The sequence below is a fragment of the Megalobrama amblycephala genome, unplaced genomic scaffold (assembly GCF_018812025.1).
Source record: "Megalobrama amblycephala isolate DHTTF-2021 unplaced genomic scaffold, ASM1881202v1 scaffold518, whole genome shotgun sequence".
Lineage (NCBI taxonomy): Eukaryota > Metazoa > Chordata > Actinopteri > Cypriniformes > Xenocyprididae > Megalobrama > Megalobrama amblycephala.
Window position 1 is genome coordinate 1 of NW_025953432.1, and position 14,063 is coordinate 14,063.

Here is a 14,063-nt window from a genome sequence, read left to right on the forward strand (position 1 = left end):
TGATTGGTGCACCCAAAATGCACTGCAAAATGCTTTTTTTATTATCACCATTGTTGAGATTCATATGCTGATTCTTGATGCCTTGATGCCTTGTGTGTCTAAATCATTAAAAAAGTAAAGTGTCCAGAGCCCAACTATAGCAAACACCGATCACCATAACAGTGACTCTTTCTTTCAGTGATTCTGCTTGTTAAGAGCAGGAGTTTAACACTGGGGGTTTTCGCTGTGTAATGAGTCTGAGGACCTTGATTAGCTAATTAGGTGTGTTTAATTAGGCTTGCAGTTAATCTCTGCCGGACATTTGCAGGTTTAGGCACCCCGGCCTTAAGGTAACCAAAAACTTGTTTATTTAAGAACAGATTATGCATGAGTGCAGTTTCACATCCAAATGCTGAGATTTTCAGAAAACCTAAATATATCTCACTGCATTATGTAATAAATAAAAGAGGACATGAGAAAGGAATTACATTTTTAATAGTTGTACAAGCTGGCAAATTAATCCTAAGTACTTTTATGCAAATACAGAAAAAGTTTGTCCCGTGTGAAACCACACAGACCAGACCTTTTATAAGATTTAGTAATTAGATGATTGTGCTATTTAGATGGTCCATGCATCATGATCTAACGCACACACTTTTATGCAATATTAAAAGAAGGGGAAAAAAAGCAAACTTCCTCATCTTTTGGTTTAAAAACTGCTGTTGTCATCAGGCTGGATGCACTTCTTTTCTCGTCATTGCTCCTGAAGAACCTTACAAAAAGACAACCACGTAAAGACAATTAGAGTAAAGTGAAAGATTATTCTGACATGTTGTTTTATCTTAACTGTTATGTCTTCTTGTTGCATTTGTTATTATTGTTGTTGATGATGGTGTGTAAAATAGTTTTGTATTGTGTAATGGTTTAATTGTGCAGAATATTGCAATTGCAGTGATGTGTTTTGTATTTGTTAAACCCTTTTATTGGTCTTTCAGCATCTGTTCTTCATCTGAGGGATTTGACTGAATCAAGATGCTGCTGATCATTGAAGCTCTTCTTTTCATTTCATCTGCTCTAGGACGGGTAAGCTTGTGTTCTAGTATGAATATTACAGACATGAACACTGATGATGATGTGATCATTATGATTCCTGTCGCTGCAGGAACATAAAGCTGCTGTTGAAGGACAGATATATCCACTGGATATGGCACTGAATTCTGTCGATGATCAGTATGATGGTTGTACAGAGAAAATGGCACACCTGGTGAAGACTAAATATCTAGAGAGGGAAATCAATAACTCAACTGAATTTAAAAAGGCCTGGCAAGAAGGTGAAATGAATGCCATAGCACCAGAGGACAACTTGACAAGGAATAATTCAATCGCTATTTATGTGTACACTAACTTTGATTCTAGTGTATATAGCAGTTTTAATATGGCTGTTCATAATGGGAAACAAAACTACACAGAACAGACATTTAAATGGTATTCACTTCACTTTTTGTTAACAGTTGCGATACAGATATTGACTGAAGCACAAGAGAAATGCAAGCTAACTTATCGTGGTACAACAGTTGAATTTTTTAAGAATGTGACTGGTGAAGTGGTTCGTTTCGGCTCTTTTACATCCTCCTCGCTCGACCGTACAGTAGCAAAACGTTTTGGAACTAAATCTTGTTTTGAAATCAAAACTTGCAATGGTGCTAATGTGGTCAAATATTCTAAGTACCCTGAACAGAAAGAAGTGCTGATTCCTCCATATGAGAAGTTTAAAGTCACTGCTGTCAGGACAAGACGATATCAGAAAGATCTGTGGTGTGACACTGTGTACGAGTTGGAAAGCTCTGGAACAAGAAGTGACCTGAACTGTTCAGTGGCATTCAATAATTCAATCAGGTTCACCAAATATACATCAACATTTAATATGTGTGCATTTTGCAGATGTTTTTGCCGAAAGATAAGGGCCAGTCGTAGCTATTTTAAAATAAATAGGTTTGAAGCATTTACTGACGTAGGCAGATTATGTGGTTGCCTAGAAGAAAACTGGCTGGAAGAACACAGAATCAATCAAGCTGATAGAAACTTTTACATAGAGCACCATCAGCTGCGTAGAGGCAGACTCAATCCCACCGTCAGAGAAATGTATGCAGAGAACCAACAGCTCTGGAGATGCAGATTCAGTCACACCCATATTCACCCAGGACAAGAAATTAGTCAGAAACCGCGTTGCTATCAGTTCTTGCATTCTGTAGGAACTGACCGCATTACCTTCACATTACTGAAGCCTTGCTGTAGAGTTTGAGCTTCAGTAATACTTTAAAATGTATGTTGAATGCTTTAAATGTACATCCTTATATGATTGACTTAATTTCCATGTGAATAATTTACTTTTTAATTCGGTAACACTTTAGAATAACTCACGCTATGAAGCATTAGTTAAGCATTAGTAAATAGTTAATTCATCATTTATAAAACATTAATAGACATTAGTAAGCCATTTATAAATACAGCTATAAATGCTTTGTTCTTGATTTATAAGCATATCTATTATGAGTTTAATAATTGTATTTTCATACTTTATTAATGATCAATTTATCATTTCTAAATTATGTATTACATTATTCACAAACCAGTAATTTAGGAGTTGTCAGTGGTTCATAAGATCATTTAGGAAGTGTAAGTAAATGATTAATAAAATATTTAAATGTACATGTATGCATCTTATTATTTAGACATATAGTATTAGTTACTCAGTGTGTTAATAAATGCTTTATTAACATATTCCTAGTGTCAAAACTACCTCGGTACTAACTTTAAAACATTAGAGAACAGCAGAAGATCACTGAACCTTTAAATCTCATTTATAAAAGCTTTACAAAGCATAAATAGTCCTCACTTTAGATGAGCTCACAAAAATAGTTAACTGACCACTTCTAAATGTTTTATAACTACCTGAATTAATCATGAATTTCAGTAGGAATATGTGTTATAAAACATTTACTAACACACTAAGTAACTATTACTATGTGTCTAAATAATAAGATGTATAAATTAATGTTTAAATAGTTTATTAATCATTTGCTTACACTTACTAAATGAACTACTGACAACTCCTAAATAACTGGTTTGTAAATAATGTAATACTTAATTTAGAAATGATAAATTGATTATTAATAAAGTATGAAAATACAATTATTAAACACATTATAGATATGCTTATAAATCAAGAATAAAGCAATTGTAGCTGTATTTATAAACTACTTACTAATGTCTATTAATGCTTTATAAGTGATGAAATAACTATTAACTAATGCTTAACTAATGCTTCATAGTGTGCAGTTATTATAAAGTGTTACCTTTAATTCTTATTTTTACGGAATCAATTACTTATTCACCAAAACTATTTCTTATGATTTTCTTTTATAGTACAAAAAAAATGAATTTTCTAAGGATCACTCATTTAGCACATATTCATTTACTTATAAATGTTTACATTAGTTTTACTTACATTTTTACATTAACATTTCGTTTTATGTTGGGTGCTGTACTGTCTTCAGAAGTTCCATCTCAAGCTCTTGCTATCACAGGTCAATCTTGTGAAGCTCTTATTTTCCATCGGCTTTGATGAATTTGTGCTGGTCAGATGAAGTTAGACTGAGCACTGGGAAATATGCACCTAACATTATTTAATAAACTCTGCTTATTTTTTTTACCATCACTTGGTCTCCTGATTCCTGCTCTTTCGGGATATGCTGGAATATTATGCAATGCCAAAGGAAATTGAAAGGGGAAATACAAGACTCTAGGCTCTGCAGCAGGACTGTTAACCACTCAGAACTGAGTTGAGAATGATTAACATCCAAAATGTGTTTAATGGCAAATTCAAGTTCACACTCTTCAACTGAATTATAAATTTTGCCCACTCCTGCTCTGGATAAATTGGATATGCAGACGGACAGTATGTATCTGTCCTCAACCTGACCAAAACCCAAGTCTTTACACCGTCAGAAATTATTCAGAATTTATATCCCCTTCTGATTGGCTGCATTGTGATTAAAAAGTGGAACTTTTGCTAAAGTTCAAGACAAGTACATACAGTTCAGTCATGACAACTCTCGGAGAGTTTAACATGGTGCAGTCTTAGAAATAAGGGTACAACCCTTAAGGGAACACCCTTTTTTTACCTTTTAGGTGTTGTATATTATAGGCACTAATAAGTACTCTTTAGGCATTAATAAGCACCTTTAAGGGACCAATAGGTACAAAGGTGTACCTTTTGAAAAGGTACTGTCCCAGTGACAGCTTTTGTACCTTTATTTCTGAGTGTGGATATGGCAATGTTGATGTATTTGGTCTTGGCAGAATATATCTGCTACACTGCTGCTGCTGTTGATGATGTTGATAATTGCTGCTGCTGCAGAGCAAGATATGTCTACAGACGTGCTACTGCTGCATATATAACATACATGAAAAGAACTGTTTAAATGTTAAGCAGAACGCTCATTGGCTGCAGAATCGACAGTCAAATCAGCTCACGCCATTTTCACGCCAACTTGAGCCATCTAGAGTTTCACGACTGAACTATGTCCACTTGTAGAGCCAATATGAGATACTCCAAATGAAATCATTACCTTGAACCCCTGTAACTAGAGACATTAACCTGTCTTCTCTTGAAAGGTTACACTTGAGATGAATGTTACAAAATTTACCAAGAGCACCAAGCACATATCTGAGTCTTGAGGAGCGAAATTTTGCCTTTCAAACACCTCCAAGATAATGTCTGTTGTTAAAGGCCTTCAGGAACAGAAACTTCTGCTTTTGTGCATTCATATATTTATTACCCTTAAATTAAAGAGATCACCCAAAAATTATGTCATTAATTACTGTCTTTCCACACCCCAGCATAATTTACCACTTTATTTACAAAAAATATTGTCCTGCAATCCAGTGGGGGGAGGGAGCATTATTCTCATTATTGCAGTGCATTATGGGATTGAATGAAACTTACCAAACTGGCAGCTCCAGTAGTGATGGAAAGATTTATCTTGAACTCTGTCATGGAAACTAGCATGTAAAAACCTTAAATAAAAATGTAAAAATCAATTAAAAAAGAATTTGTACCTGTATTATATTATGCTGTACCCACATTGGACCAGCAAATCAGAAAGCAGATTGATGGGAGATTCAGGTGAGACAAGGGAATTAATTCGGCACGATCCTCCCAGTGCATTATGGGTATATTCTTGCTGGCTGTCCCGTCAACTATTGCCCTGTTTAAGGGTAAAGGGATGATTTCACATACAGCCTTTGATTAGCTGGTTCAGGTTTGTTGGAGGGTTGGAGATCAATTACATGATCTTTCATGATTCATGATTAGTTGCAAGACCTTTTTTATGAGATAGAGACAGTGAGGAATAATTTCATTAATATTTCTTTTGTTTAATTCAGAAAATGTCTTCCAACTGTAACTTTCATAGAGTCAGAGCTGCTCAGAATTCAACTTAGACATGCAAAAGCTTTTAGCCAGTGTGAAACCACACATAGACCTTCACAAGAGTTGTGTTGAGATCGACAGTTTAGTTGAGCTGAATGCATCAAGATCACACCTCAGCTCTTATTCCTCAGAAAACACACATTAGCGATATACTTCAGCATCCTCATATGTTTGTTTGAAGAAGCGTTGTCGTCTGACTGAAAGCAAGTTACTTTCTGATCTTCTGACAAAAACAGACTACAGTATTTTCAGGTAAGTTTGAGGCTAAAGTACAAGGTCAGGGTCATTGTGGAAATCACATATTCCTATGGAAGTGGTATAAATGTAGTATTTGTGAGACGCTGTTGTGTTTCTTGTCTTTCAGCATCTGTTCTTCACTGGATCATCTGAGGGGTTTGACTGAATCAAGATGCTGCTGATCATTGAAGCTCTTCTTCTCATTTCATCTGCTCTAGGACGGGTAAGCTTGTGTTCTAGTATGAATATTACAGACATGAACACTGATGATGATGTGATCATTATGATTCCTGTTGCTGCAGGATCACAGAGATGCTGTTGAAGAAAAGACATTTCCACTGGATATGGCACTGAATTCTGTCGATGACTATTATCTTGGCTGTAGAGAGGAAATGGCGAAATATGTGAAAAAATATCTAAATGAGGAATGTGGTAAAAATGTTGAATTTAAAAATGCTTGGGAAGAAGGTAAAAAGAAAGTATTGAAACATGATACCTTGAAACTAGACAACTCAGTTGCCATTTATGTGTACACTGACACAGATTTTAAAATATATGATAAATTCAATAATGCCACTCGTAATGGAAAACAAAAATACATAGCCAAGACATACAAATGGTATTCACTTCAATTTCTACTAACAGAAACGATACAGATTCTGAGGAAAAAACAAAATAGATGCTTTAAAACCTTTCGTGGTACAAAACTTATATTTAATGGGACTGCTTTTACAACCATTCGTTTCGGCTCGTTTATATCCTCCTCTCTTGATCGTAACATAGCAAAACGTTTCGGAAGTAAATCTTGTTTTGAAATCTACACTTGTTTAGGTGCTAATGTGACAGAATATTCTAGGCTTCCTTATGAGAAAGAGGTGCTGATTCCTCCTTATGAGACATTTAATGTCACTGCTGTCACGACAAGAATATATCAGAAAGATCTCTGGTGTGAAACTGTGTACACTTTGAAAAGCTTTGGAATGAAAAGTGAACTGAACTGTGCTCTGTGCAAGAAAGACCAGAACAACAAAGTAAGCTGTTTGCTGAACACTTTGCTTTGAAATTACATGATATAACCATGTTCATCAGTTCAGGATCTCTGATGTGACATTGTGTTTCTTTGAACAGCTATAGAAAAATAAGCGATCTGAACTGTGCAGGAGAATCCAACAATGAAAAACTAGTTGCTTTCTGTAACGTGTAACAATTTTAACATTATTTTGTTGTGTGTTAACCTGTAGATACTGTATGTTTCTGTCTTGCTTTATTGAGTCACAACATTATTTTGTCTGATTGCACAGTTAGTTTCACATGGTAAACTTCAGAAAAATTATAGTGCTTAATTTTTTGTTTCAACTTCTGTCAACCAAATAAATCTCAATAAATCTCTTTGATAAACAAAACATCTTGTGTTTGCGTGTTACAGTGGGAACATAAATCAAAAATTATGGATTCACAACATTATCTTGTGATGTTGAAATATTTGAGATGAAAAACTTCCCTTATCTCTAAAACATCACACATAATACATTTAAAAATATTTTATATATGTTTTTCTTTTAAAGTAAAATGAAAGTAAATTACATAAAATGACTAACTGTAAAATAACTAAGCCTTTTTGTTTTAGTATGTTGTAGTTGAACGAATGTACCCTAAATGTGCAGTGCTGAGGGTCCTTGAGGACCAGCGTTGAGAGACTCTGCCCTGGAGAAGGTGTGTTCAGCTCTGTGAGCTCCAGGACCCCTGCCCTAGACCACTATCAGCATGCTATTGCATCAGCCAAATGTCTTGAAACTGCAAAATGTGTGTGGTGCACTATTTGTTTTAATGATTGTCAATAATCAATCAGTTTTGTTCTCGTTATATAAAGTTTGGAATATGGATGTGTGTACTTATACTCTTGAATGCTATCAGTATTTTTATTGCATAATTGATGAAAGGGATTTTTCTGCAGTGTCATGACAAAAACAGAGCTTAATTAAAGGGCCAGTTCACCAAAAAATTAAAACTCTGTCAGTAATTACTTACACCCATGTCTTCATACATCCATAAGACTTTTGTTCATCTTCAGAACATAAATGAAGACATTTTTAATGAAATCTGAGAGATTTCTGTCCCTCCATTGGGAACAACTGAACTTACACATTCAAGGTCCAGAAAGGTATTAAAGACATCATTAAAGTACTCCATGTGACTCCAGTGGTTTAACCTCAATTTTATGAAGCTATGCAAGTGCTTTGTTTGCACAAAAACAAACATAATGGACAGCGGCCCTCCGGGAGCAAGAAGGACATTTGTTTTAAGTGTTTACTTGTTTTACAGGAAATTCATGATCTTATACAACTTTTTTTAAAGATTAGTTGCAAGACCTTTTTTATGAGATAGAGACAGTAAAGATGAAACTGGAATTGACAGAGAGAAGAGTTGGAGGATGGGGTCGGGAATCATTTCATTAATATTTCTTTTGTTTAATTCAGAAAATGTCTTCCGACTGTAACTTTCATAGAGTCAGAGCTGCTCAAAGTACAACTTAGGCATGCAAAGGGTTTTTTAGCCTCTTTTGGCCACTGTGAAACCACACATAGACCTTCACAAGAGTTGTGTTATGATGAGATCGACAGTTTAGTTGAGCTGAATGCATCAAGATCACACCTCAGCTCTTATTCCTCAGAAAACACACACATTATTAGTGTTATAAAATGCAACTTCATCCTCCTCATCTGTGTGTTTGATCTATTTTCTCGTCATTGCTTCTGAGCTCCTGAAAGAAAAAAACAAAAACTCAGAGTCTGACAAAACAGTATAAAAAAAACAGATAACAGTATATTCAAGTAAGTTTGAGGTTAAAGTACAAGGTCAATGTGCAAATCTACTGTATGCACATATTCTATAATATGATGTAAATGTAGTATTTGTTAGCTTCTATTGTGTTTCTGGTCTTCCAGCATCTGTTTTTCACTGGATCATCTGAGGGGTTTGACTGAATCAAGATGCTGCTGATCATTGAAGCTCTTCTTCTCATTTCATCTGCTCTAGGACGGGTAAGCTTGTGTGTTCTGAAGTCAAACACAGACAAACATAACAAGAACTGCATTATGATGAGCTCAATATTTTAAACATTTTATACATCACAGTCACACTTCAGCTGTTATATTCCACAACATGCATATTATCAGCCATATAAAACAAGCTACCTTCCTCTTCCCTTAGTTTCAAACGTCATTATCATCTGACTGTAAGTGAATGACTTTTCTGATCCTTTGCTTTCATCATTGAGCTCCTGAAAAATAAAGATAAACAGACATCAATATTCACAGGTAATTTTGGCAGTAAAGTATAAGGTCAGTTTAATGCACATTTGACAGTTTTTCAAATGTATAATTATGTTATGTAAGAAGTCAGTGAAGCACACGTATTCATTTGAAGTTAGTTTTCATTCTAAATGTTTAATAAAATAAATTTGAGAGAACCTTGCCAAAGTTATGAGAATATTACCTCTAATTTGGGTGTTTTTTATTGTTTATTGTAGACAATGACCAGCAGGTGGCGCTGTGACCACACTGAACAAGTGCATTCAGAGCTTGCAACCATGGCCTCAAAGTGTACTAATTATTATAGTGTGTGTTACAGTAGTACTTTTCATAACTAATTATGGTTGACATAACTGCAAGCACCACAGTACATATTTTAATTAATAAATAGCTTTTATTGATACAATATTTTAGTTTGTTCTTTATCATTAGATCAGAATCAAGTCAAAAGTTAAGCTGTCATATAGTCATATTACATGTTAGAGCATGTTGCAACATTTCACAAAAAATATACGTTTATATAACAAGATCACTTGGTGTATTACATGCATTTCAAAAACAATAATTGTTTAATAACAATGAGATACATGCAGTAGCTATATGCATGCAAGTTAACCGGTTAGCACTTTGCACAGTAAAGTTAATGTTAGTAAAACATTAACAAAAGCAACCCGGTTTCCACCGTCACATACTGCACAGTTCAGATCACTTCTTGTTCCAGTGCTGTTCAACACAAACACAGTCTCACACCAGAGATCACTGAGATTTTCTCTTCTCTTGACGGCAGTGACATTAAACGTCTCATATGGAGGAATCAGCACCTCTTCCTCCTCAGGAAACCTTGAGTAATGTGTGAGATTCGCACCTTCACAAGTTTTGATTTCAAAACAAGAAACATTTCCATAACCTTCTGCTAATTGTTCGATCAAGAGAAGAGGATGCAAATGAGCCGAAACGAATCGTTGAGTTCAGAACATCTCTATTAAATTGGACATTCGTTCCTCGATAAGGTGGAATAGCATCTGTTTTGTGTTTTATTCAGAATCTGTATCGCGTCTGTTAACAGAAAGTGAAGTGAATGCCACACGAAGGTCTTGTCTGTGTAGTTTTGTTTAGCCATTGCGGAACGGCATTATTAAAATCAGCGTATACTTTAAAAGCTGAGTTAGTGTACACATAAATGGCAACTGAATTATTCTTCGTCAAGTTGTCTTCTGGAGCCGTGGCATTCTTTTCACCCAATTTCCAAACGTTTTGATATTCAGGCAAGTAAGACAGTTCCTTCTCTAGATATTTAGTCTTCACCAGATTCACCTTGTCTTTTGTACAACCGTCATATTGATCATCGACAGAATTCAGTGCCATATCCAGTGGATATATCTGTCCTTCAACAGCATCTCTGTGATCCTGCAGCGACAGGAATCATAATGATCACATCATCATCAGTGTTCATGTCTGTAATATTCATACTAGAACACAAGCTTACCTGTCCTAGAGCAGATGAAATGAGAAGAGCTTCGATGATCAGCAGCATCTTGATTCAGTCAAATCCCTCAGGAGTACTGTATGTTTACTATTAGAGTCTTTTACTTTACCTCCAAATTTACCTTGTTATTTTCAGGAGCAATGACGAGAGATCAGTAAAGGAGGTCGCTCATTGCCAAACTTTTTTAAATTATCCCAGTGTGTGTGTGCGTGTGTGTGTGTGTGTGTGTGTGTGTGTGTGTGTGTGTGTGTGTGTGTGTGTGTGGTCCTGGTAAACCCTGTGTTGTAAGAACCAAATAATCCCCACAATGATAGCAATACCAGTCATTTTTGACCTTTCTTTTTAACTTTTGCACTTTTTAATTGTTTTGGAATTGGGGATGATAATTTTTGCCTAAAATCACTTGATAGAAGACTTCAGCTGCTCATTGGTCCATAACCATCGTCGTGTGACTCTCCTTTTCATGAAGAGTCATACATTTTCAAGATCAATACAGATCTGCTGGCCAGTCAGTCACATCCACATGTGTCTATCAAACCATGCAGGATAATTACCATGGACTTCCCAAGAAAGATGTCTCTGTACAATCCCAATATATGCATCCACGTCAATAGTACTCTCACACATATGCGAGTCACCCATGCTGTTTACACCCATATACATGAGAGACGTTTGTTTTTTGCACTTGATGAAAGTTTGGTCCCTTTTGTCTTTGCCACTGAAACTTTAATGTGTGTTTTCCCATTTCCACTGTCTTTGGACTATTTAAGTTGAGCTCAGGCCCAGAGAACTCATTGGCCTCTCTAGAACTGATGTATAGATTTCTCCTTGTGTGAGTTCACCTGATAATTATGGATGGATTCAAAACAGTTTAACTTGGATTTTGTATAATCTTTTCACTTTTATTATGCCTTTGTCCCAACTTTTTTGGAGTGTGTTGCATCCAAGTCAGATTCAAATTTAAGTCAAGTCAAATTTATTTATATAGCGCTTTTTACAATTGGTAATTGTTTCAAAGCAGCTTTACATATTAGAAGCACAGAAAAAAGAGAAGTGGTTAAAAATAAGCTGTACAAGCAAGCGTGGTAATATGTAACATATACAAGATGGTGCTACATTAAGCCAATGTCGGCTGACTCCCAGGGGTGGAAAAAAACCCCTAGGAGAAAAACCCAGCGTGCTAACACTGGGAAAAAAGTCCTAGGAGGGAAAAAACCCCTTGGAAGATATATATAATATATGTAAATGGATATGGAGATCAAAATATGAATTATACATTTTTATTATAGAGATTAAAAATAGATTATATATAAATATATGTAAGCGGATACGGGGATTAAAATCTGAATTATAGATGCAGCCAGAACTGGATCTGTAGGCCCATTGTCTCCTGGGCTACGTTGTAGTCAGGTCCAGACACAGGTTCTCCATCTGATCTGGATACGGCCTGGATCCAGCACTCGGCAAACCTCAGGATAAGCAGAGAGACTGATATTAGCGTAGATGCCATTCTTATTCTGATGTACAGGTATATCTAGTGTTATAGGAAATGTTCTCGGTTCCGGCCGACCTAATTATTGCAGCGTAACAATCCTTTAACGGATTTGAAAAAATGTTAATGTATTGATAATGTGTTATGTGTATGCAAGAGCAAAGAGATGTGTTTTTAGTCTAGATTTAAACTGACAGAGTGTGTCTGCTTCCCGAACAATGCTAGGAAGATTGTTCCAGAGTTTAGGTGCTAAATAGGAAAAGGATCTGCCGCCTTCAGTTGATTTTGATATTCTGGGTATTATCAACTGGCCTGAATTCTGAGATCGCAATAGACGTGAAGGACTATAATGCACCAAGAGCTCGCTTAGATATTGGGGAGCTAAACCATTTAGAGCTTTATAAGTAAGTAGCAAGATTTTAAAATCTATACGATGTTTAATAGGGAGCCAATGTAATGTTGACAGAACTGGGCTAATATGGTCATACTTTCTGGTTCTAGTAAGAACTCTAGCTGCCGCATTTTGGACCAACTGTAGTCTGTTTAAAAGCCGAGCAGAACAACCACCCAGTAGAGCGTTACAGTAATCTAGTCTTGAGGTCATGAATGCATGAACCAACTGTTCCGCATTTGTCATTGAGAGCAAAAAAATCCAACAAAATCAATTTGTTTATACAGGTCCTTCTCAAAAAATTAGCATATTGTGATAAAGTTCATTATTTTCCATAATGTAATGATAAAAATTAAACTTTCATATATTTTAGATTCATTGCACACCAACTGAAATATTTCAGGTCTTTTATTGTTTTAATACTGATGATTTTGGCATACAGCTCATGAAAACCCAAAATCATCTCAAAAAATTAGCATATTTCATCCGACCAATAAAAGAAAAGTGTTTTTAATACAAAAAAAGTCAACCTTCAAATAATTATGTTCAGTTATGCACTCAATACTTGGTCGGGAATCCTTTTGCAGAAATGACTGCTTCAATGCGGCGTGGCATGGAGGCAATCAGCTTGTGGCACTGCTGAGGTGTTATGGAGGCCCAGGATGCTTCGATAGCGGCCTTAAGCTCATCCAGAGTGTTGGGTCTTGCGTCTCTCAACTTTCTCTTCACAATATCCCACAGATTCTCTATGGGGTTCAGGTCAGGAGAGTTGGAAGGCCAATTGAGCACAGTAATACCATGGTCAGTAAACCATTTACCAGTGGTTTTGGCACTGTGAGCAGGCGCCAGGTCGTGCTGAAAAACGAAATCTTCATCTCCATAAAGCTTTTCAGCAGATGGAAGCATGAAGTGCTCCAAAATCTCCTGATAGCTAGCTGCATTGACCCTGCCCTTGATAAAACACAGTGGACCAACACCAGCAGCTGACATGGCACCCCAGACCATCACTGACTGTGGGTACTTGACACTGGACTTCAGGCATTTTGGCATTTCCTTCTCACCAGTCTTCCTCCAGACTCTGGCACCTTGATTTCCGAATGACATGCAAAACTGAGCAACAGTCCAGTGCTGCTTCTCTGTAGCCCAGGTCAGGCGCTTCTGCCGCTGTTTCTGGTTCAAAAGTGGCTTGACCTGGGGAATGCGGCACCTGTAGCCCATTTCCTGCACACGCCTGTGCACGGTGGCTCTGGATGTTGCTACTCCAGACTCAGTCCACTGCTTCCGCAGGTCCCCCAAGGTCTGGAATCGGTCCTTCTCCACAATCTTCCTCAGGGTCCGGTCACCTCTTCTCGTTGTGCAGCGTTTTTTGCCACACTTTTTCCTTCCCACAGACTTCCCACTGAGGTGCCTTGATACAGCACTCTGGGAACAGCCTATTCGTTCAGAAATTTCTTTCTGTGTCTTACCCTCTCGCTTGAGGGTGTCAATGATGGCCTTCTGGACAGCAGTCAGGTCGGCAGTCTTACCCATGGTTGCGGTTTTGAGTAATGAACCAGGCTGGGAGTTTTTTAAAAGCCTCAGGAATCTTTTGCAGGTGTTTAGAGTTAATTAGTTGATTCAGATGATTAGGTTAATAGCTCGTTTAGAGAACCTTTTCATGATATGCTAATTTT

General features: G+C 36.6%; 2 protein-coding genes across 4 annotated transcripts; both read left to right on the plus strand.

The window, feature by feature from the left end:
• The first annotated feature begins 66 nt into the window (after window positions 1-66).
• On the plus strand, window positions 67-2,394 carry LOC125261881 (ecto-ADP-ribosyltransferase 5-like). 2 transcript variants are annotated; one of them, XM_048180443.1, is made up of 3 exons: window positions 67-785; window positions 975-1,062; window positions 1,142-2,394. In XM_048180443.1, exons 2-3 carry the CDS (start codon window positions 1,012-1,014, stop codon window positions 2,279-2,281), a joined length of 1,191 nt encoding a protein of 396 aa, XP_048036400.1. In that variant the 5' UTR covers window positions 67-785; window positions 975-1,011; the 3' UTR covers window positions 2,282-2,394. The 2 variants fall into 2 exon arrangements, with proteins under 2 accessions (XP_048036400.1, XP_048036401.1); XM_048180444.1 differs by lacking the exon at window positions 67-785 and having other exon boundaries at window positions 880-1,062.
• Window positions 2,395-3,285: 891 nt separating this feature from the next.
• Window positions 3,286-7,084, plus strand: LOC125261882 (NAD(P)(+)--arginine ADP-ribosyltransferase 2-like). 2 transcript variants are annotated; one of them, XM_048180446.1, is made up of 3 exons: window positions 3,286-5,725; window positions 5,838-5,933; window positions 6,013-7,084. In XM_048180446.1, exons 2-3 carry the CDS (start codon window positions 5,883-5,885, stop codon window positions 6,769-6,771), a joined length of 810 nt encoding a protein of 269 aa, XP_048036403.1. In that variant the 5' UTR covers window positions 3,286-5,725; window positions 5,838-5,882; the 3' UTR covers window positions 6,772-7,084. The 2 variants fall into 2 exon arrangements, with proteins under 2 accessions (XP_048036403.1, XP_048036402.1); XM_048180445.1 differs by having other exon boundaries at window positions 3,286-5,933.
• Window positions 7,085-14,063: the final 6,979 nt, after the last annotated feature.